Source organism: Heterodontus francisci, chromosome 48 (assembly GCF_036365525.1).
Source record: "Heterodontus francisci isolate sHetFra1 chromosome 48, sHetFra1.hap1, whole genome shotgun sequence".
Classification (NCBI taxonomy): domain Eukaryota; kingdom Metazoa; phylum Chordata; class Chondrichthyes; order Heterodontiformes; family Heterodontidae; genus Heterodontus; species Heterodontus francisci.
In genome coordinates, this window is record NC_090418.1 from 19286651 (window position 1) to 19311549 (window position 24899).

General features: G+C 47.6%; 1 protein-coding gene across 1 annotated transcript in view; it reads right to left on the bottom strand.

Annotated features, from left to right (window-relative positions):
• The window catches only part of cops6 (COP9 signalosome subunit 6), a 94056-nt gene that overhangs the window by 63978 nt on the left and 5179 nt on the right, over positions 1-24899 (bottom strand). Inside the window, exon 2 of the mRNA XM_068023855.1 lies at positions 5213-5338. Coding sequence (XP_067879956.1) covers positions 5213-5338 — 126 coding nt within the window. The remainder of the gene's footprint in view (positions 1-5212; positions 5339-24899) is intronic.

Consider the following 24899-nt stretch of genomic DNA (forward strand, 5'->3'; position numbering starts at 1 on the left):
AGGAAGGATATAAAAGCAAAATACTGCGGATGCTGGAAATCTGAAATAAAAACAAGAAATGCTGGAACCACTCAGCAGGTCTGGCAGCATCTGTGAAAAGAGAAGCAGAATTAACGTTTCGGGTCAGTGACCCTTCTTCGGAACTAACAAATATTAGAAAAGTCACAGATTATAAGCAAGTGAGGTGGGGGTGGGGCAAGAGATAACAAAGGAGGTCCAGATTGGACCAGGCCACATAGCTGACCAAAAGGTCACGGAGCAAAGGCAAACAATATGTTAATGGTGTGTTGAAAGACAAAGCATTAGTACAGATTAGGTGTTAATACACTGAATATTGAACAGCAGCAAGTGCAAACCTGAAAAAAAAAACAGTGGGTAAGCAAACTGAACAAACTAAGATGAAATGAAATAAATGCAAAAAAAGATTGTAAAAAATGTAAAAAAAAGGAAGAAAAAATAATTTAAAATGTAAGTAAAATGGGGGGCTGTCATGCTCTGAAATTGTTGAACTCAATGTTCAGTCCGGCAGGCTGTAGTGTGTCTAATCGGTAGATGAGATGCTGTTCTTCGAGCTTGCGTTGATGTTCACCGGAACACTGCAGCAATCCCAGGACAGAGATGTGAGCATGAGAGCAGGGGGGAGTGTTAAAATGGCAAGCAACCAGAAGCTCAGGATCCTGCTTGCGGAAGGATATATTGGCCTTGGAGGGAGTGCAACATAGGTTTACAAGAATGATACCTGGACTACAGGGGTTAAGTTACGAGGAGAGATTACACAAATTAGGCCTGTTTTCGCTAGAATTTAGAAGGTTAAGGGGTGATTTGATTGAAGTCTTTAAGATATTAACAGGAAAAGACAGGCTAGATAAACTCTTTCCACTGGTTGGAGATTCTAAAACTCGGGGGCATAGTCTAAAAATTAGGACCAGACCGCTCAGGAGAGATGTTAGGAAGCACTTCTTCACGCAAAGGGTGGTAGAGGTTTGGAACTATCTCCCACAAACAGCAGTTGAAGCTAGAACAGTTGTTAATTTAAAATCTGAGATAGATAAGACTTTTGTTAAGCCAAGATATGAAGGAATATGGGCCAAAGGCAGGTATATGGAGTTAGGCCGTGGATCAGCCATGATCTCATTGAATGGCGGGACAGGCTCAAGGGGCTGAATGGCCTACTCCTGTTCCTATCTTCCTATGAATGACCATCATTCAAAATCACGAGGGGTCTGGACAGAGTAGATAGGGAGAAAATGTTTCCACTGGCTGAAGGATTGAGAACCAGGGGACACCGATTTAAGGTAATTGGCAAAAGAAGCAACAGTGACACGAGGAAAAGCTTTTTTTTTTATGCAGTGAGTGGTTGCACTGCCTGAGAGTGTGGTGGACTTCAAAAGAGAACTGGATAACTATCTGGAGAGAAAAAATCTGCAGGATTACGGGAAAAAGGCAGGGGGAGTGGGACTCGGTGACTTGCTCTTGCAGAGAGCTGGCATGGGTATGCCGGACGAATTGTCTCCTTCTGTGCTATAATCATTCTATGATAATGTCATAAGTGGGGATGTTCGTTGATGATTGCATTGTCCAGTTCCATTCACAAGTCCTCAAATAATGAAGCAGTCTGTGCCCACATGCAGCAAGACCTGGACAACATCCAGGCTTGGGCTGGTAACTGGCAAATAACCATTCGCACCACACAAGTGCCAGGCAATGACCATCTCCAACAAGAGAAAATCTAACCACTTTCCCATGACATTTAATGGCAATACCATTTTTGAATCACCCACCATCAACACCCTGCAGTTACCATTGATTACAAACTTAATTTGGACCAGCCATATAAATACTGCGGCTACAAGAGCAGATCAGAGGCTGGGAATTCTGCAGTGAGTAACTCACCTCCTGATTCCCCAAAGCCTACTATCCACAAGGCACAAGTCAGGAGTGTGATGGAATACTGTCCACTTGCCTGGATGAGTGCAGCTCCAACAACACTCAAGAAGCTCGACACCATCCAGGACAAGCAGCCCACTTGATTGGTACCCCATCCACCACCTCAAACATTCACTCCCTCAACCACCGGTACACAGAGTAGAATGATGGAGTGGTAATTGGCTGAATTGGATTTGTCCTGCTTCTTGTGGACAGGATATACCTGGTCAATTTTCCATATTGTCGGACAGATGCCAGTATTTATAGCTGTACTGGAACAGCTTGGCTGGAGCACTGCTATTCTGGAGCACATGTCTTCAGTACTACAGGCAGGATGTAGTCAAGGCCCAAAGCCTTTGCTGTATCCAGTACCTTTGGCCGTTTCTTGATATCATATGGAGTGAATCAAATTGGCTGAAGACTGACATCTGTGATGTTGGGGACCTGAGGAGGACGCAATGGATCATTCACCCATGGACCTGAAACATTAGCTCTCTTTCTCTCTCCACAGATGCTGAGTATTTCCAGCATTTTCTGCATTTAGTTCAGATTTCCAGCATCCATGGTTTTCACTTTTATACCACTGCATTTACAGAAACCATTTGGAATCCGGAATAAGTACAATTCCAAAAATTGTGAACGACACCAAATTAGGGAGTGCAGTTAAAACAGAGCAAGAATGCACCAAAATACAGGAAAACATTAATAAGCTTGGAGAAGGGGTGAGCAATTGGCAAATGAACTTCAATATCGATAAGTGAGCTGGAACATTTCGGTAGGAAGAATAAGACTGCTTTGAAAATAACAGTCTAGATAATGTAGAAGGATCTCAGCGTACAGATACACAAATCTCCTGACAATACAGAGTGATCATCAGTATGTCCGAACATTTGCCAGCTTGCCAGTATGAGTCCGCGCACATGCGCAGCGACCTCACCACGTAATGACATCAGATGTAATGTCGTCCAAGTGTTGCCTCACCCTTCAAAGGCCGCAATCACGGCCCCCATCCCCAACAGTACCCCATTCCCTCCCACAATCACCACTTCTCTTCCCCGCTCACTCCCGCAACCGTTTCTTCTCTTCCCTGCTCCCTCCCGCAATCGCCACTATCAGTTTCCCGCACCCGCCTGCTCACCGCTCCATTTCGCTGCTTCCAACTCGCTTCCCGCCTCACCGCTATCCCCCACTTGCCGCTTTAACCCCCACTCCTGCCGCTCCTCCAAGTGGCCAGTGAATGGTGAAGGGAATGGCAAGCAGATGGGCGTGAGAGAGAACAATGAGATGGAGCGACGAGAAGGAGGGCATGGAGGGAGCGGCGAAGGGAAGCAACAATCGCAAGAGGGAGCAGGAAAGAGAAGTGGCAATCGCGAGAGGGAGTGGGGTACTGTTGTGGGTGGGGGGGGGGGCAGAGTTTGGAGGTGGCGATCGCAGTCATTGAGGAGTGAGGGGATTTGGATTCAATTTGGTTTTTTTTGTGTTAAATTGAACAGTGCCATTTTTATTGCCAGCAGCTGCCTGAGATATTGCAGACAGTGATGTTTCAGTCGATAAGGCTGCATTTGCACATGTGACAGTGCTGTGCCACCTAGAGGCTGGGTTGTCAGCAAATGCAGCCATCACTAAAAGCAGCAACACAAGTTAATTAAAAAAAAGACTTGCATTTATATAGCGCTTTCCACAACCACCAGACATCTCTACAGCCAATGAAATACTTTTTTTTGAAGTGTAGTCACTGTTATAATGTAGGAAACGTGGCAGCTAAATGGCACACAGCAAGATCCCACATTCAGCAATGTGATAATAAGTAGATACGCTGTGTTTTGTTGGCTGAGGAATAAAACATTGGCCAGGACACCAGGGAGAACTCCCCCGCTCTTCTCCGAAATAGTGCCATGGGATCTTGTACATCCATCCAAGCAGGTAGATGGGGCCTCAGTTTAATGAAAGATGGCAACTCTGACAGTGCAGCACTACCTCAGTACTACACTGGAGCATCAGCATAGATTTCTGTGCTCAAACCCTGGAGTGTGACTTGAACCCGGAACCTTGTGACTCAGAGGCAAGGGTGTTAATAAGGTCACAAAACGCAAACCAAGGACTGGGATTCATTTCTAGAAAGATGGACTTACATACACACGAACATATGAATTCGAAGCAGGAGTAGGCCACTCGGCCCTTCGAGCCTGCTCTGCCATTCAATATGATCATGGCCGATCTGATTGTAACCTCAACTCCACATTCCCGTCAAAAGCAGGAGAAGTTATGGTAGCTTTATACCACACTTGCAGTACTATGAACAGTTCTGGTCCCCACGTTATAAAAAGAATATCGAGTCACTGGAGATGGTGTAATATACATTTACCAAAATGATAGTTATAACCTCTCAGTTCTGCTATCAGGCTGGGCTCTTTTCCCCAGAAAAGAGAAGACGTGGAGTGATCTGATAGAGGTCTTCACCATTGTGAAAGGGTTTGATAGAGTCGACATAAAGAAGCTATTTGCAGTTGTAGAGGAGACCAAAACTAGGGGTCATAAATATATCTTGGTCACTGAGAAATCCGATAGGGAATTCAGGAGAAACCTCTTTACCCACAGAGTGGTTAGAATGTGGAACTCGCTCCCACAAGGAGTGGTTGAGGCGGATGGCAAAGATGCATTGTAGGGAAAGTTGGATAAACACATGAAAGAGAAGGAAATAGAAAGATTTGTTGATAGGGTTAGATGAAGAGGGGTGGCAGGTGATTTGTGTGGAGCATAAACACCAGCATGGACCTTTTGGGCGGAATGGCCTGATTCTGTACTGTAAATACTATGTAATGCTATATACCTCACATATCCAGCACAGACCCTGTCTGTCTCTTCAACCATTACTGTATATTCCACATACCCTGCACATACCCTGTCTATCCCTTTAAACATTCCTGTATACCTCATGTACCCTGCACAGACCCTGTCTGTTCCTAATCATTCCTCTATATCCCATGACCCTTGCACAGGCCCTGTCTGCCCCTTTAACCATTCCTGTACACACAACGTACCCTGCAGACCCTCTCTGCCCATTCCTGCATACCCTATGTGCCCTGCACAAACCCTCTCCATCCCTTTAATTATTCCTGTACATCCCACGCACCCTGCATAGACCGTGTCTGTCTCTTTAACCATTCCTGTATACCCCACACACCCTGCACAAACTGTGTCTGTCGCTTTAACCATTCCTGTATACCCCTCGCACCCTGCACAGACCGTGTCTGTCTCTTTAATCATTCCTGTTTACCCCACGTACCCTGCACAGGTCTCCCCTCCTGTGAGCGCATCCGGATCCAGTGGTCAGAGATGTTGAGAATGACAAGCGGGTGCAATGCCACAGAGACACTCCCCGTCACTCCAGAAGCCATCACACTCGGTGTTGCTGCAGGGAGAGAGAAAAAAACACAGGGGAGTTCAGAACTTTCATTCTTCCAGAAAAACACTGCCCTCTCCTCAAACTTTGATATTATTTCAGCAAGGACCAGGGACTGCTCAACAACAATTACATTTATTTAGCGGTTTCAAAGTATTAAAATGTCCCAAGGTGCTTCAGAGCAGAGGTTTCAAACAAAATTTGAGACTGAGCCACATAAGGCGATGTTGGGACAGACGACCAAAAGCTTAGTCAGAGTTGGGTTTTAAGGAGTGCCTTTAAGCACATCCTGTGTGACTGTGACAAAAGTAAACTATCCCACCTGTCCTTCTCCACCTGTCTGCAGCCTTTAACATGCTTACACACACCATTCTCCCCAAACGCCTCTCCACCATCATCCAGTTGGATAGGACTGCCTGCACCCAATTCCTTTCTTATCTATGTAATCATAGGCATGCAATGGCTTCTCCTCCTGCTTCCTCATCATTACCTCTGGTAATCATTGGCCCCTCTCCTATTTCTCATCTATAGGCTACTCCTCGGCAAAATCATCGAAAAGCACAGCATTAGTTTTCACATGTACGCTGATGACACCCAGCTCTATCTCACCACCAACACCACCTCTCTCTGGACATGCACACTGTTGCTAAATTGTCAGATTGCCTGTCCAGACTGTTCGCAACCTTGGTGTCCCATTCGAACCCGAAATGAGCTTCCAACCACATATCACTAAGACCACCTATTTCTACCTCTAACATTGCTGACTTCGCCCCTGCCTCAGCTCATCCACTGCTGAAACCCTCATATCCCCCTGCCTTTGCTACCTCTAGACTTGACTATTCTAATGCACTCCTGGCCGGCCACTCACGTTCTACCGTCCGTAAACTTGAGGTTATCTAAAACTCTGCAGCTCATGTCCTAACCCTCACCAAGTCCCATTCATGCATCACCGTTTCTTTATGCTGGACGGGCTACAAACTCCCAGTACTACCTTTTTGTCCATGGGCAGCTCACGTTAACAAATTTCACAACGTCGTGAGCAGCTTGTTTATTTCAAAGCACGATTCACTTAAAGAGAATATTGTTCTCTTCCACTAGTCCTATTCTCCCTCTCCTGGCAGGTATTATTCCACATCCACCTCTCCTCGAACAGGACACATTAACCTCCACTCTCACGTGTCCCAATCTACCTCTCCGCTCACTGCCTTTAGGCTACTACTTAGAACTATATTCCAATATCTTCTTTAGTGGCTCGCTGTCATATTTATATTATAATGCTGTTGTGAAGTGCCTTAGGACCTTTTGTCACCGTAAATGTGCTATATAAACACAAGTTCTTGTTGCTGGCCCCATTCTGCCTCTCCTCTCACACATCGCATTCTACCTCTCCTCACATCCATCTCATCTTTACTACTGTCAGTGGGCAAAAACGTCACAGACAGTGACGTTTCAGTAGACAGACAGGTTTGAGCAGAGAGAGATAGACAGACAGTGCATTTGCGCAGGGGGAGGGTGAACACCCAGTGGTTGTGGTACACATTGGTACAAACGATGTAGGTAAAAAAAAGGATGAGGGGGGAATCTCATAGAAACCTATAAAATTCTAACAGGACTTGACAGGGTAGATGCAGGAAGGATGTTCTCGATGGTGGGGGAGTCCAGAACCAGGGGTCATAGTCTAAGGATACGGGGTAAACCTTTCAGGACTGAGATGAGGAGAAATTTCTTCATCCAGAGAGTGGTGAGTCTGTGGAATTCACTACCATAGAAAGCAGTTGAGGCCAAAACATTGTATGTTTTCAAGAAGGAGTTAGATATAGCTCTTGGGGCGAAAGGGATGAAAGGATATGGGGGGAAAGCAGGAACAGGTTACTGAGTTGGATGATCAGTCATGATCATAATGAATGGCGGAGCAGGCTCGAAGGGCCGAACGGCCTCGTCCTGCTCCTATTTTCTATTTCTCTGTGCAAGTACGGCGCCACCTAGTGGCTACATTGTCAGCAAACGCAGCCTTATTACAATGAGTGGTACATTCCAGATTGCAGCACATCCACACACTCTGTACCTCAGCAGGAACATTGCCTATCACCCTTTTGCTCACTGACCTACACTGACTCCCGGTTAAGCAACATCTCAGTTTTAAAATTCTCACCCTTGTTTTCAAATCCCTCCCAAGGCCTCTCCCCTCCCTATCTCACTACCCTCCTCCAGCCCAACAGACCTCCGCAATATCAGTGCTCCTCTAATTCTAGACTCGAGTTTCCCAGTTTTAATCGCTCCACCATCCGCCTCTTTCCTCCTTCAAGACACTCCTTAAAAGCTACCTCTGAACAAGCTTTTGATCGAATGTGGCTCAGTGTCATATTTTGTTTTATAATGTCCCTGTGAAGGGTGCTGGGACATTTTATTATATTAAAGGCGCTATACAAATACAAATTATTGCTGTTTTTTAATGTAGTAAAACATGTAATAAATGTGAAATATTTAGGACAGAGAGACAGACAGGTTTGAGAAGAGAGACAGACAGGTCAGAGGAGAGAGACAGACAGACAGGTCAGAGGAGAGAGACAGACAGACAGGTCTGAGGAGAGAGAGACACAGACAGGTCTGAGGAGAGAGGCAGACAGACAGGTCTGAGGAGAGAGAGACACAGACAGGTTTGAGGAGAGAGAGAGAGAGACACACAGACAGGTTTGAGGAGAGAGAGAGACACAGACAGGTTGGAGGAGAGAGAGAGAGACACACACAGACAGGTTGGAGGAGAGAGACACACACAGACAGGTTGGAGGAGAGAGAGACACAGACAGGTTGGAGGAGAGAGAGACACAGACAGGTTGGAGGAGAGAGAGACACAGACAGGTTGGAGGAGAGAGAGACACAGACAGGTTGGAGGAGAGAGAGACACAGACAGGTTGGAGGAGAGAGAGACACAGACAGGTTGGAGGAGAGAGAGAGACACAGACAGGTTGGAGGAGAGAGAGAGACACAGACAGGTTGGAGGAGAGAGAGACACACAGACAGGTTGGAGGAGAGAGAGAGACACAGACAGGTTGGAGGAGAGAGAGAGACACAGACAGGTTGGAGGAGAGAGAGAGAGACAGACAGGTTTGAGGAGAGAGAGACAGACAGGTTTGAGGAGAGAGAGACAGACAGGTTTGAGGAGAGAGAGACAGACAGGTTTGAGGAGAGAGAGACAGACAGGTTTGAGGAGAGAGAGACAGACAGGTTTGAGGAGAGAGAGACAGACAGGTTTGAGGAGAGAGGCAGACAGACAGGTTTGAGGAGAGAGGCAGACAGACAGGTTTGAGGAGAGAGGCAGACAGACAGGTTTGAGGAGAGAAGCAGACAGACAGGTTTGAGGAGAGAGGCAGACAGACAGGTTTGAGGAGAGAGGCAGACAGACAGGTTTGAGGAGAGAGGCAGACAGACAGGTTTGAGGAGAGAGGCAGACAGACAGGTTTGAGGAGAGAGACAGACAGACAGGTTTGAGGAGAGAGACAGACAGACAGGATTGAGGAGAGAGACAGACAGACAGGATTGAGGAGAGAGACAGACAGACAGGATTGAGGAGAGAGACAGACAGACAGGTTTGAGGAGAGCGACAGATAGACAGGTCTGAGGAGACAGACAGGTCTGAGGAGAGAGACAGACAGACAGGTCAGAGGAGAGAGACAGATAGACAGGTCTGAGGAGAGAGACACACAGACAGGTTTGAGGAGAGAGAGACAGACAGACATGTTTGAGGAGAGAGAGACAGAAAGACAGGTTTGAGGAGAGAGAGACAGACAGACAGGTTTGAGGAGAGAGAGACAGACAGACAGGTTTGAGGAGAGAGAGACAGACAGACAGGTTTGAGGAGAGAGAGACAGACAGGTTTGAGGAGAGAGAGACAGACAGATAGGTTTGAGGAGAGAGAGACAGACAGACAGGTTTGAGGAGAGAGAGACAGACAGACAGGTTTGAGGAGAGAGAGACAGACAGACAGGTTTGAGGAGAGAGAGACAGACAGACAGGTTTGAGGAGAGAGAGACAGACAGACAGGTTTGAGGAGAAAGAGACAGACAGACAGGTTTGAGGAGAGAGAGACAGACAGACAGGTTTGAGGAGAGAGAGAGAGAGACAGACAGGTTTGAGGAGAGAGAGAGAGACAGACAGGTTTTAGGAGAGAGAGAGAGAGAGACAGACAGGTTTGAGGAGAGAGAGAGACAGGCAGGTTTGAGGAGAGAGAGAGAGACAGGCAGGTTTGAGGAGAGAATTCCAGAGCTAGGGTCGAGATGACTGAAGGCACAGCCAGGGTGAAGGAACCGGGAAATACACAAGAGGTCAGAGTTGGAGGAACGGAGAGCTCTCGGAGGGTAATAGGACTGGAGGAAGTTATAGAGATAGGGAAGGACAAGACCATGGAGAGATCTGAACACAAGGATAATAATTTTAAAATGAATGCATTTGTCGACCGCGAGCCAACATACATCAGGAAGCACATAGCTGCTGGGTGAATGGGACTTGACACGAGTTAGGAAACAGGCAGCAGAACTTTGGAGGGTGGAAGATGGATGGCCAACTAGAAGAACATCAGAATAGCTGTATTCTAGAAGTAACAAAAGCATGGATAAGGGTTTCAGCGACAGTGACGGGATATATTACAGAGGTGGAAGTAGGCGGTCTTGGTGATGGATAGGATAAGGGATTGGAAGCTCAGCTTCAGCTTAAATAGGATGCCAAGGTTCCGAATAATCCTGAGACGGTGATCAGGGAATCAGTGGCTAAGGATTGGACTTTGTTGCAGGTACCAAAGAAAATGGCTTTGGTCTTTCCAACGCTTAGGGAAATTTTCAGCTCATTCAGAACTGGATGTAGGACAAGCAGTCTGACAACTCAGAAACATGGAAGGATTGAGAGAGGTGATGGTGAGGTAGAGTGGCATCAGTGTACATGTGAAACTTGACGTTGTGTCAAAAGAACAAAGAACAGTACAGCACAGGAACAGGCCATTCGGCCCTCCAAGCCTGCGCCAATCTTGATGCCTGCCTAAACTAAAACCTTCTGCACTTCCGGGGTCCGTATCCCTCTATTCCCATCCTATTCATGTATTTGTCAAGATGTCTCTTAAACGTCTCTATGGTACTTGCTTCCACCACCTTCCCCAGCAACAAGTTCCAGGCACTCACCACCCTCTGTGTAAAGAGCTTGCCTCGCACATCCCCTCTAAACTTTGCCCCTCTCACCTTAAACCTATGCCCCCTAGTAACGGACTCTTCCACCCTGGGAAAAGCTTCTGACTATCTACTCTGTCCATGCCGCTCATAACTTTGTAAACCTCTATCATGTCGCCCCTCCACCTCCGTCGTTCCAGTGAAAACAATCTGAGTTTATCCAACCTCTCCTCATAGCTAATGCCCTCCAGACCAGGCAACATCCTGGTAAACCTCTTCTGTACCCTCTCCAAAGCCTCCATGTCCTTCTGGTAGTGTGGCGACCAGAAATGCACGCAATATTCTAAGTGTGGCCGAACTAAAGTTCTGTACAGCTGCAGCATGACTTGCCTATTTTTATACTCTATGCCCCGACCGATGAAGGCAAGCATGCCGTATGCCTTCTTGACTACCTGATCCACCTGCGTTTCCACTTTCAGTGACCTGTGGACCTGTACGCCCAGATCTCTCTGCCTGTCAATACTCTTAAGGGTTCTGCCATTTACTGTATACTTCCCACCTGCATTAGACCTTCCAAAATGCATTACCTCACATTTGTCCGAATTAAACTCCATCTGCCATTTCTCCGCCCAAGTCTCCAACCTATCTATATCCTGCTGTATCCTCTGACAATCCTCATCACTGTCCGCAACTCCACCAACCTTTGTGTCGTCCTCAAACTTACTAATCAGACCAGCGACATTTTCCTCCAAATCATTCATATATACTACAAACAGCAAAGGTCCCAGCACTGATCCCTGCAGAACACCACTAGTCACATCCCTCCATTCAGAAAAGCACCCTTCCACTGCTACCCTCTGTCTTCTGTGACCGAGCCAGTTCTGTATCCATCTTGCCAGCTCCCCTCTGATCCCATGTGACTTCACCTTTTGTATCAGTCTGCCATGAGGGACCTTGTCAAAGGCTTTACTGAAGGTCCATATAGATAACATCCACTGCCCTTCCTTTATCAATCATCTTTGTCACTTCCTCAAAAAACTCAATCAAATTAGTGAGGCACGACCTCCCCTTCACGAAACCATGCTGTCTCTCGCCAATAAGTCCGTTTGTTTCCAAATGGGAGTAAACTCTGTCCCGAAGAATACTCTCTAATAATTTCCCTACCACTGACGTAAGGCTCACCGGCCTATAATTTCCTGGATTATCCTTGCTACCCTTCTTAAACAAAGGAACAACATTTGCTATTCTCCAGTCCTCTGGGACCTCACCTGTAGCCAATGAGGATGCAAAGATTTCTGTCAAGGCCCCAGCAATTTCTTCCCTTGCCTCCCTCAGTATTCTGGGGTAGATCCCATCAGGCCCTGGGGACTTATCTACCTTAATGCTTTGCAAGACACCCAACACCTCCTCCTTTTTGATAATGAGATGACTGAGACTATCTACACTCCCTTCCCAAGGCTCATCATCCACCAAGTCCTTCTCCTCGGTGAATACTGAAGCAAAGTACTCATTTAGTACCTCGCCCATTTCCTCTGGCTCCACACATAGATTCCCTTCTCTGTCCTTGAGTGGGCCAACCCTTTCCCTGGTTACCCTCTTGCTCTTTATATATGTATAAAAAGACTTGGGATTTTCCTTAATCCTGTTTGCCAATGACTTCTCATAACCCCTTTTAGCCCTCCTGACTCCTTGCTTAAGTTCCTTCCTACTGTCTTTATATTCCTCAAGGGATTCGTCTGTTCCTAGCCTTCCAGCCCTTACGAATGCTTCCTTTTTCTTTTTGACGAGGCTCACAATATCCCGTGTTATCCAAGCTTCCCGAAATTTGCCAAACTTATCCTTTTTCCTCACAGGAACATGCTGGTTATGGATTCTAATCAACTGACATTTGAAAGACTCCCACGTCAGATGTTGATTTACCCTCAAACAGCCGTCCCCAATCTAAATTCTTCAGTTCCTGCCTAATATTGTTATACTTAGCCTTCCCCCAGTTTAGCACCTTCACCCGAGGACTACTCTTATCCTTATCCACAAGTACCTTAAAGCTTATGGAATTATGGTCACTGTTCCCGAAATGCTCCCCTACTGAAACTTCGACCACCTGGCCGGGCTCATTCCCCAATGTCCTTAGATAATGTGACAAAAAGATAAGAAATAAGAGGCAGGCCAAGGATAGATTCTTGCTATAGAGGTAACAGTGCGTGAGTAGGAAGAGAAGCCACTGAGAGGTTCTCTGACTACAACTATATAAATAGGAACGGAACCAGGGCAGTTTCACTGAGTTGGATAATGGATAAGCGATGGAGGAGGATGGTGTGGTCAACCATGTCAAAGATAGAGAGGTGGAGAAGGATGAGGAGGCATAGCACACCACAGTCACCCAGGATGCAATTGGTGACTTTGATTAGGGCCATTTCAATGTCCCGCAAGGGCAGAAACCTGATTGGATAGTGTCCATGCAGGCCTCCACCTGCCAAAACTGAGGCACATTCATTTCAGCACATGGTCATTAAACTTAAAATTATTGCTGGGAAGAAAAGAGGGCCCATTTCAAGGAATTGCCAGGCCCCTAGCTGGAAAGACAGTTTTTGCATACTAGCAGACAGCGTTGGAACAAAGGAACCAGTCCCTGCTCCCAATACACAGAACGGACGTGGTCAGACCAGTTTAGTCACATGACTAATTGTCTGTGGCAGAGTTTTGAACTGAGAGTTTTTAATTGGAGAAACAGTGTTTTGAAGACAGAAAGCTCCTGGCTCCTGTCTGCTCTCATCTCTTTCTCATCAGCTTTACAATCCATTGAAGACACAGGAACCCCAAGAGAGAAAGTCTCCTGCAGTGAACAAGGTTTAAGAAGAATACTGGGCCCCAACGAAAAGCAAGAATTACCTACAAGCAAGAACTACCTACAAAAGGACTCTACAGTGAGCTCGAAGCACAGTAACAAGAAACTCTTCAGATATTGCCTCAAATCTTTCCACTTTATTTTTCTTCTGCTCTTTTCTGTCCCTATCTGCATGTATGTATCGCATACGCATGCGAGTATGGGCACGTCATGTATCTGTAGGCATTAACCGAATAAGAGTTGAAGTTTAGGTTTTAATAATTTTCACTTTTCTTCTTTAAAAAAAAGAAAGCCTGTTTGTGCTCATTTCTTTGCCCTGTAATTGGAAAGCAGTGAATGAGCATTCAGCAAGGGGGAGCTCAAAACATGGTGTATTAAGATTAAACCCTGTTACAATAAGACCAGGTTAAGGCTGAAAGAGACCCCGAGACCTTTCTCACCTGGCCGTAACAGAGAGGTTCAAACATGTCATTGTGGTCAGTAATTTAGTGAGGGAGCAGGAGGTGGACTCATGGACATGATGAACTCAAAAGAGGGCATGAGGGAAAATAGGAGAGAAATTAAATATGTGGAATCAGGAGGAGGATAGAGTGGAGTTTGGTTGAGGGATGGTTTGGGGGGGGGGGGTGAGCGGGGTGGTTGTGGTTTGGTGTTGTCGTCATTGGCTGTCCCTTGATTCGAGGATGACGTCTATTCAAGGTTGCTAGCTTCTGCCATGGGTCTTCAGGTGACTGCACAGGCCGATTCTCGGCCTGCAGATCTTTGGGCACATGGGGCAGGACATCCCACCAGGTAGTGGGATCCGGAGTGCAGGATTTTCTTCATTTTCCTTGTCTGTCGCCGCTCTGCCTCATCATTAAGACGTTTGGACTTGAAGCAGCTTGATGGACAAGTTGTAGTCATCTTGAACGATTGGTAGCAAGCACCTCCCAGTCATCAATGTCAATGCTGCCACACTTCAAAGAGAGCTGCAGAGTGTCTTTGAAGTGGTTTCTTTGTCCTCCCTTGGAACACTGGCCATTTGAGAGTTGAGAAAACAGGACCTGGCAGGGAGATAGTTTTCGGCCACCTGGACACAGTGGCTAGTCCATCGAAGTTTGCCTGAATGCTTGTGGAGCTGGCTTCAAGAAGGACACTAGCGTTTGTTCGGCAGTCCTCCCATTGATCCGGAGGATGCGGCGGAGGCATTGCTGCTGGAATTTCTCTAGCGTTCCTATGTGTCGCTGATACACAGTCCAGGAGTACAGATGTGTGGTAACAACAACTGCTCTGTACACTAGGACTTTTGTTACCTTGTGGAGGTCTTTGTTGTCAAACACTCACTGCTGTAGCTTATAGAAGGCTGAGCTGGCACAGCTGCTCTGGTGTTGGATCTCCTCGTCAATGGTGGTCTTTTGAGAGAGGTGGCTGCCAAGGTATAGGAAGTGCTTATCATATTCAAAAGTCTTTGCTTCAACATATATAGGAGGTGGAATATTTGGCTGACCAGGTGTGGGCTGATATGAGGTTTTTTTGGCACCATTTGACAACTGGCCAAGTCTCTTGTATGCAGAATTGAAGAGATCGAGAGCGGCTTGCAAATCTGGTGCAGAGTGGGCAACAACACTGCAGTCATCCACAAACTGTAGATCACAAGTGTCTATGGTGGCTTGGTGTACAATGGGAAGAGGGTTAGTGCAGCAGAGGAAAGTGAACAGATGGACTATTCCCTAGTCCTTGAGCCCCTCCCACTTACTGGAGGTGTGGGTGGAGGGGGCAGGTGAGGGGGGGGCAGTTTAAGGAAAGGGTTGTATTTGAAGAGAGAATCTGTGGGTTATCCTTGCTCTCTAGGATGATCCTGGAGTATTGGGAAGTTTGGCAGAGGAGAGGCCAGGTAGTGCTTGATGTGGTCCAGTCAGATCTGATGAATACTGGCTAAGCCAGCCAGATATGTGCCTCATAGCCTCTATTTTATGCTTCCTGGAGTGAAAAGATAGGAGCAGGCAGAATAAGGACTCGAAACCAGTATGGGAGAAAGTAGAGAGAGTTTTGAAATGGAATCCTGAAAGTGTGATTAAAAATCCCAGAATATATTTTAACAGATCTTATCTTATTCAGTCACTGTAAGTCAGTAGCATGGATGATATCCTCAACATCCCATCATTAAAAAAAAGTGAATCATATATAATGATATATGCAAACTCATTTATACTCATTTTATCAAAAATCTGATGACTGTGCAGCCTGGCCTAGTTATCCCCCACCCTGTAATCCTGCTTCATCTGAAGACTGCATTCAACCTTCACAACTCCACACCAGGTCAACGAGTTACTAACTCATGCAGTGGGGAGGGTTTAAACACATTTGGTAGAGGGAGGATCAGCAGGATGTAAGTATTAGAGAGGAGACACAGACAGACAGCATTACAATAAAGAGCAGCTCAGGAATGAGTAGGGGGAAATGTGAGGCAGACTAAGATAGGTCTAGAGTGCATGTGCAGGTTAATCAGATTTTCTGCTTCATCTGGGGATCTAAAATGGACCGGGTCCGGAGGGACACGATGTTCAAATCCCTGGACAAGGGCGGGAAAAATGTACCCAACGTGGCCCTCATCCTGATGACCACCTTCGTGTGCAGCTGCATTAAGCTGTGTGTAGATCTCCAGTACGCAAACTCCAAGTGTCACTACGTGCTGAGGTTCTATCTCTCCTCCGTGTTGCGAAGGATAGGCCTGGTCACATTGCCGCGGAACGCTCTATGCAGTTGGGCCGTGCCATACCACCTATCCTTCGTGGAGCAGTTTCTGCGGGAAAACACCTTTGACCACCGGTCCATCAGGCAGTGGTCTGCACGGAATGTCCTCAAGGCCCTAAGGGAAAAGGAGACGGTGGATGCTGTCGGATGGTTCCCCGAGCAGACCGTCAAAGTCATTTGGCGGAATGCCTCATCACCAGAACTTTCAAACAAGCACCAAGACGTAGCTTGGCTGATGGTGAGAAGGGCCCTCCCCGTCAGATCCTTCATGCACACCCGAAGTCTCGCCCCCTCCGCACAGTGCCCCCGCGTTGGCGGTGGTGGGGAAGAGACGGTCGCCCACCTCCTCCTGGAATGTGCCTTTGCAAAGCAGGTGTGGAAAGAGATGCAGTGGTTTTTGTCAAGGTTCATCCCAAGCAGCTCTGTAACACAGGAGTCTGTGCTCTACGGGCTGTTCCCAGGGACGCACACCGAGACAAACATCAACTGCTGCTGGAGGACTATCAATTCGGTGAAAGACGCCCTTTGGTCTGCCCGAAACTTGCTGGTCTTCCAGCCCAAAGAGTTGTCCACCACTGAATGTTGCAGACTGGCACATTCCAAGGTCCAGGACTACGTGCTGAGGGACGCACTAAAGCTTGGGGCAGCCGCAGCAAAGGCTCAATGGGGAAAGACCACAGTGTAAGGTTCCCCGACCAAGCTGGACTGAGGGGCTGGATCAATGGGAAACCCCTCGAACTGTATCGTTAATATTCTCAATTGCTGTAAATGTAAAACTGTAATTGACATAACAATTGTGAAACGGAAGGGTTGTGAAGAAACTCATGACAGTATTGAAGGAAACTGATCTCCCTTGCAATGTTTGTATTTTTTGGTGCTGTTTTGAAACTGTTTGGCAATGTAATTTTTACAGATTTTTATGAATAAAGTATATTTTGGAAATTAAAAAAAAGATCTGTCGAGGTTCATCCCAAGCAGCTCTATAACACAAGAGTCTTTGCTCGATGGGCTGTTCCAGGGACGCACACCGAGATAAACATCAACTGCTGCTGGAGGACGATCAATTCGGTGAAAGATGCCCTTTGGTCTGCCCGAAACTTACTGGTCTTCCAGCGCAAAGAGTTGTCCACGACCGAATGTTGCAGACTGGCACATTCCATGGTCCAGGACTACGTGCTGAGGGGCGCACTAAAGCTTGGGGCAGCTGCAGCAAAGGCTCAATGGGGAAAGACCACTGTGTAAGGTCCCCCCGCCAAGTTGAACTGAGGGGCTGGATCCATGGGAAACCCCTCGAACTGTATCGAGAAAATTTTCATTTGCTGTAAAATGTAAATGGCATGAAAAATGAAATGGAAGGGTTGTGAGGCAACTTACTCCTGTATTGAAGGAAACTGACCTCCTTTGCACTGTTTGTATTTTTTTGACTTGGTGCTGTTTGGAACAGTTTTGTCATGTTTTTTTTTACAGATTTTTATGAATAAAGTATATTTTGGAAATAAAAAAAAAAATCTGTGATCAGCAGCCTGAAGGAAGAGGATGGCTTGGTACATCTTCGCAGTCTGACAGACTAAGGATCAGCAAATCCTTTTATGCTGAGCTGTACGACGTGAAGCCCACAGACAGCACGGCCTCCCAGTCCTTCCTGTCATCTATCACGGAGGTCTTAGATGATAGCACGAGGGAGAGACTGGACAAACCGCTAACTCTGGACGAGCTGACAAACGCCGTCAGGTCCTGCGAGACAAGTAGAACTCCTGGAAGCGACGGCTTACCGGTTGAGTTATATTCGGCTCTATGGACTGGGTCGGCCCAGACCTGCTGGAAGTATACGAGAGTATGCTTCTGGCCAGCAGCATGTCAGAATCCATGAGGAAAGGCATCATCACCCTCATCTACAAGCAGAAGGGGGAGAGGGCGGAAATCAGAAATTGGCTGCCCATCTCACTGCTTAATGTTGACTACAAGATTCTGTCCAAAATCATCGCCGGTCGGGTCAAGTCTGCTCTGGAGTTGGTGATTCACCCTGACCAGACCTGTACTGTACCCGACAGGAAGATCTCTGATAGTCTCACGCTACTCAGGGATACGATCGCCTACGTACGGGACAGGAGGGTGGACACCTGCCTCATCAGCCTGGACCAGGAGAAGGCTTTTGACAGGATATCGCACACCTAAATGATGGACGTGCTTTCCAAAATGGGGTCTGGGGACTGAATCTTCAATTGGATCAAACTGCTCTACACAAACATCAGTAGCGCAGTCACAATCAATGGGTGGGAATCAGAAAGTTTCCCGATCAAATCTGGAGTCTGACAGGGCTGTCCTCTCTCCCCAGTCTTGTCTGATTGCTGTATCGAACCTTTTGCTGAGTCCATTAGGAAGGATGCGAGCATAAGAGGGGTGACAATCTTAGGCAGCGGAGGCACTCAGGTTAAAACCTCCCTGTACATGGACGACGTCGCCGTCTTCTGCTCGGACCCGCTGTCCGTTCACAGACTGATGAGCATCTGCGACCAGTTCGAACTGGCCTCAGGAGCCAAAGTCAACCACGGCAAGAATGAGGCCATGTTGTTTGGGACCCTTCGTCAAGTCAGACGACCTGAAGGTGCTGTAGATATGGTTTGGAAGGGAGGGGACATGCGCCAAAACTTGGAAGGAGCGAGTAGCCAGGGTACACCATAAACTGAGCATGTGGGAGCAGCGATCTCTCTCCATTGTGGGTAAGAACCTGGTCATCGGGTGCGAGGCGCTCACATCGTTGTTGTATGTGGCGCAGGTCTGGCCCATACCCCACTCCTGTGCCGTGGCAGTCACCTGAACCATTTTCTGCATTATCTGGAGATCCAAAATGGACTGGGTTGGGAGGGACACGATGTTCAAACCTCTGGATAAGGGGGGGAAAAATGTACCCAATGTCGCCCTCATCCTGATAACCACTTTCGTGTGGAGCCCCAGTACGCAAACATCAAGTGTCACTATGTGCTGTGGTTCTATCTGTCCCCGGTGTTATGAAGGATGGGCCTGGTCACATTGCCGTGGAACACTCCATCCAGTTGGTCCTTGCCGTACCACCTATCCTTCATGGAAAAGTTGCTGCAGGAAAACACCTCTGACCACCAATCCATCAGGCAGTGGTCTGCACGGAATATCCTCAAGGCCCAATGGGAAAAGGAGATGGTGGATCCGGTTGGATGGTTTCCCGAGCAGACTGTCTCATCACCAGAACTTTCAAACAAGTACCAAGACGTAGCTTGGCCGGTGGTGAGAAGGGCCCTCCCCGTCAGATCCTTCCTGCACACCCGGAGTCTCACACCCTCCACACGCTGCCCTCGAGGTGGCTGTGGTGGGGAAGAGACAGTTGTCCATCTCCTGGAATGTGTCTTTGCAAAGCAGGCGTGGAAAGAGATGCAGTGGTTTTTGTCGAGGTTCATCCCACGCAGCTCTGTAACACAGGAGTCTATGCACTACGGGCTGTTCCCAGGGACGCACACCGAGAAAAACATCAACTGCTGCTGGAGGACCATCAATTCGGTGAAAGACGCTCTTTGGTTTGTCTGAAACGTGCTGGTCTTTCAGCGCAAAGAGTTGTCCACAACCAAGCTTTGCAGACTGGCACATTCCAAGGTCCAGGACTAGGGTTCCGAAGAAGGGTCGCTGACCCGAAACGTTAACTCTGCTTCTCTTTCCACAGATGCTGCCAGACCTGCTGAGTGATTCCAGCATTTCTTGTTTTTGTTCCAGGACTAAGTGCTGAGGGACGCACTAAAGCTTGGGGCAGCCACTGCAAAGGCTCAATGGGGAAAGACCCACTGTGTAAGGTCCTCCCAAAGTGAACTGAGGGGCTGGACCCATGGGAAACCCCTCGGGCTGTATACACCAAATATGGCTTTGCTGTAAAATGTACATGGCTTGTAAAATGGAATGGAAGGGTTGTGAGGCAACTCACTCCTGTATTGAAGAAAACTGATTTCCTTTGCACTTTTTGGAATTTCAACTTGGTGCTGTTTTGAACTGTTTTGTAATGCATTTTTAACAGAATTTTATGAATAAAATATATTTTGGGGGAAAAAAGGCACATGGAATTGTGATATAAAGGCAATAACAAAGACCTGGCTCAAACAAGGGGAGGAATGGACACATAATATTCCTGGCTGTAACGTATTCAGGAAAAGATAGGGAGAGATAAAGGAGAAGAGGTGACAGTAACAATAGAAGATACTGTTACAGCACTAAAGATGGATGATGCACTTGAGATTTGTAAGGAACAATAGAGGAGCTATTATGCTAATGGTTCAAACAATAGGCTGCCAATAGTGGGAAGGAGATTGAGGAGTAAATTTGCAGGCTAATGGCTGAAAGATGCAAGAACTTTATTGTAGAATTTTAACTGCCACTTCTAATGAAAGGTCACCAACCTGAAGCGTTAACTCTGCTTCTTTTTATTTATTTTTATTCATTTAGAGATACAGCACTGAAACAGGCCCTTCGGCCCACCGAGTCTGTGCCGACCAACAACCACCCATTTATACTAACCCTACAGTAATCCCATATGCCCTACCACCTACCTACACTAGGGGCAATTTACAATGGCCAATTTACCTATCACCTGCAAGTCTTTGGCGGTGGGAGGAATCCGGAGCACCCGGAGGAAACCCACGCAGACACAGGGAGAACTTGCAAACTCCACACAGACAGTACCTAGAATTGAACCCGGGTCCCTGGAGCTGTGAGGCTGCGGTGCTAACCACTGCGCCACTGTGCCGCCCAAATCTTCATATCTCTCTCCATAGATGCTGCCAGACCTGAGTATTTTCAGCACTTTGTTTTTATTTTATATTAAACATTGATTGTTCATTTATTGTTTTACCTGCTAGAGATCATAGAAATTTACAGCATGGAAGGCTGTCATTCAGCCTGTCGTTTCTGTGCGAGCTCTTTCAGTTGTGCTTAGCCCCACACGCTCTTATTTTGTCCGTGACCCTGTAAGTACCTCATCCTCAAGTAACTGTCCAACGCCCTTCTAAAATTATTTATGTAACCAGCTTTCACCACCTTTCCAGCTAAAGTGTTCCAGATCCTGACAGCTGAGTGAAAACATTGCTCCTCACCTCCCTCCTCCATCTTTTTCCAATGATTTCTGAATCTATGGCCTCTGGTTATTGACCCACTTGCCAGAGGGAATCATTTTTTCTCTATCAAAACCTCTCATCATCTTGAAAACCTCCAGGAGGTTCACCTCTTAACTTTCTCTGTTCCAAGGTGAACACTCCTAACGTTTCCAGCCTCTTCACCTGAAAGGAGTGTTTGGGGCCTTGGATAGTGAAAAGAGAGGAGGTAAAATTGCAGGTATTACACCTCCTGCCATTGCATGGGAAGGTGCCGTGGGAAGGGAACGAGGTGTTGGGGGTAATGGAGGAGTGGACCAGGGTGTCATGGAGGGAACGACCCCTCCGGAATGCTGACAGGGGAGGGGAAGATGCATTTGGTAATGGCATCACGCTGGAGGTGGTGGGAATGGCGGAGGATCATCCTTTGGATGTGGAGGCTGGTGGGGTGGAAAGTGAGGACAAGGTGAAGGGGTGAGGGCAGAGGTACGGGAAATGGGCCGGACACGGTTGAGGAGCCTGTCAACTACAGTGGGGGGAATCCTCGGTTGAAGAAAAAAACATGTCAAGCGCTGTTGTGGAAGGTTGCATCATCAGAGCAGATTGGTCGGAGAGGGAGAAACTGGGAGAATGGAATGGAGTCCTTACTGGAAGCAGGGTGTGAAGAAGTATAGTCGAGCTAGCTGTGGGAGTCGGAGGGCGTATAATGAATATTCGTACACAGCCTATCCCCAGAGATGGGGGCAGAGAAGTCGAGGAAGGGAAGGGAAGTGTCAGAGATGGACCATGTAAAGGTGAGAGAAGGGTGGAAATTAGAAGCAAAGTTGATAATGTTTTCCAGTTCGGGGCGGGAGCAGGAAATGGCACCGATACAGTCATCAATGTACCGGAAAAAGAGTTGGGGGAGGGGGCCTGAGTAGGACTGGAACAAGGAATGTTCGACATATCCCACAAAAAGACAAGCATAACTAGGACCCATGTGGGTACCCATAGCAACACCTTTTACTTGAAGGAAGTGAGTGGAGTCGAAGGAGAAGTTGTTCAATATGAGAACAAGTTCAGTCAAGCGGAGGAGGATGGTGGTGGATGGGGACTGGTTGGGCCTCTGTTCAAGGAAGAAGTGGAGAGCCCTCAAACCGTCCTGGTGGGGGATGGAGTGTGGAGAGATTGGATGCCCATCGTGAAGAGGAGGCGGTTGGGGCCAGGAAACTGGAAATTGTCAAAATGACGTATGGTGTCAGAACATTCACGGATGTAGGTGGGAAGAGACTGGACCGGGGAGAAAAGATAGTCAAGATAGTGGGGTCTTGGTCCAGGGGGAGGTAGGAAGAAGTGTCTGAGAGTTGGCGCTGAGCCTCTACAAGTAACATTTGCGCCACACAAGTGCCAGGCAATGACCATCTCCAACAAGAGAGAATCTAACCATCTCCCCTTGACATTCAATGGCATTACCATTGCTGAATCCCCCACTATCAACAACTTAGGGGCTACCATTGACCAGAAACTAAACTGGAGTAGCCATATAAATACTGTGGCAAAAGGAGCAGGTCAGAAGCTAGGAATCCTGCAGCGAGTAACTCATCTCCTGACTCCCCAAAGCCTGCCCACCATCTACAAGGCACAAGTCAGGAGTGTGATGGAATACTGCCTGGATGGGTGCAGCTCCAACAACACTCAAGAAGCTCGACACCGTCCAGGACAAAGCAGCCCACTTGATTGCACACCATCCACAAACATTCACTCCCTCCACCACCGACGCACAGTGGCAGCAGTGTGTACCATCTACAAGATGCACTGCAGCAATGCACCAAGGCTCCTTAGACAGAACCTTCCAAACCCACGACCTCTACCACCTCGAAGGACAAGAGCAGCAGATGCATGGGAACATCACCACCTGGAAGTTTCCCTCCAAGTCACACACCCCATCCTAACTTGGAAGCATATCGCCGTTCCTTCACTGTCGCTGGGTCAAAATCCTGGAACTCCCTTCCCAACAGCACTGTGGGTGTACCTACCTCACATGGACTGCAGAGGTTCAAGAAGGCAGCTCACCACCACCTTCTCAAGGGCAATTAGAGATGGGCAACAAATGCTGGTATAGCCAGTGACACCCACATCCCATGATGAATAAAAAAAAAAGGTAGAGGTCGGTACGCCAGACAATAGCAGCACCACTCTTGTCTGCAGGTTTGATGACAATGTTGGGGTTAGACCTGAGAGAACGCAGCAAGTTCTTATTTATTTCTATTTCTATTTCTTTTTATGCAGGCAGATAGATGGGTGACCGCTAGAAGGGGCAGGCAGTCAATGCAGGAATCCCCTGTGGCTATCCCCCTCTCTAACAAGTATACCGTTTTGGATACTGTTGGGGGGATGGCCTATCAGGGGAAAACAACAGCAGCAGCCAGAGCAGTGGCACCACGGCTGGCACTGTTGTTCAGCAGGGAGGGACAAAGCGCAGAAGAGCAATAGTTATCGGGGACTCTATAGTCAGGGGCACAGATAGGCGCTCCTGTGGAAGTGAAAGAGACTCCAGGATGGTATGTTGCCTCCCTGGTGCCAGGGTCAAGGATGTCTCTGAACGGACAGGGGGAATTCTGAAGGGGGAGGGTGAACAGCCAGAGGTTGTGGTACACATCGGTACCAATGACATAGGCAGGAAGAGTGATGAGGTCCTGCAGGGGGAGTTGAGGGAGTTAGGTAGTAAATTAAAAAACAGGACCTCTAGGGTTGTAATCTCGGGATTACTCCCTGTGCCATGTGCCAGTGAGGCTGGAAATAGGAAGATAGTGCAGCTAAACACGTGGCTGAGCAGCTGGTGTAGAAGGGAGGGTTTCAGGGACAGATGGGACCTGTACAAGAAGGACGGGTTGCATCTAAACTGGAAGGGCATTAATATCCTGGCTGCAAGGTTTGCTAGCGTCACTCGGGAGGGTTTAAACTAGTGTGGCAGGGGGGTGGGAACCAGAGCAGTAGGAGAGCTAGTGAAATAAATGAGGAGGACATAGTAAATAAGGCCAGTAGGACTAAGAGGAAGAGCAGGCAGGGAGATGTTGCTGAGCACAGCGGGACTGGTGGTCTGAAGTGCATTTGTTTCAATGCGAGAAGTATAACAGGTAAGGCAGATGAACTTAGAGTTTGGATTAGTACTTGGAAATATGATGTTGTTGCTATTACAGAAACTTGGTTGAGGGAAGGGCAGGATTAGCAGCTAAATGTTCCAGGTTTTAGAAGCTTCGGGCGGGATAGAGGGGGATGTAAAAGGGGTGGGGGAGTTGCATTACTGGTTAAGGAGAATATCACAGCTGATCTGCGGGAGGACACCTCAGAGAGGCCATGCAGCGAGGCAATATGGGTGGAGCTCAGGAATAGGAAGGGTGCAGTCATGATGTTGGGGGTTTACTACAGGCCTCCCAACAGCCAGCGGGAGGTAGAGGAGCAGATATGTAGACAGATTTTGGAAAGATGTAAAGGTAACAGGGTTGTGGTGGTGGGTGATTTTAACTTCCCCAATATTGACTGGGACTCACTTAGTGCTAGGGGCTTGGATGGGGCAGAATTTGTAAGGAGCATCCAGGAGGGCTTCTTGAAACAATACGTAGATAGTCCAACTAGGGATGGGGCCGTTCTGGACCTGGTATTGGGGAATGAGCCTGGCCAGGTGGACGAAGTTTCAGTGGGGGAGCATTTCGGGAGCAGTGACCATAATTCCATAAGTTTTAAGGTACTTGTGG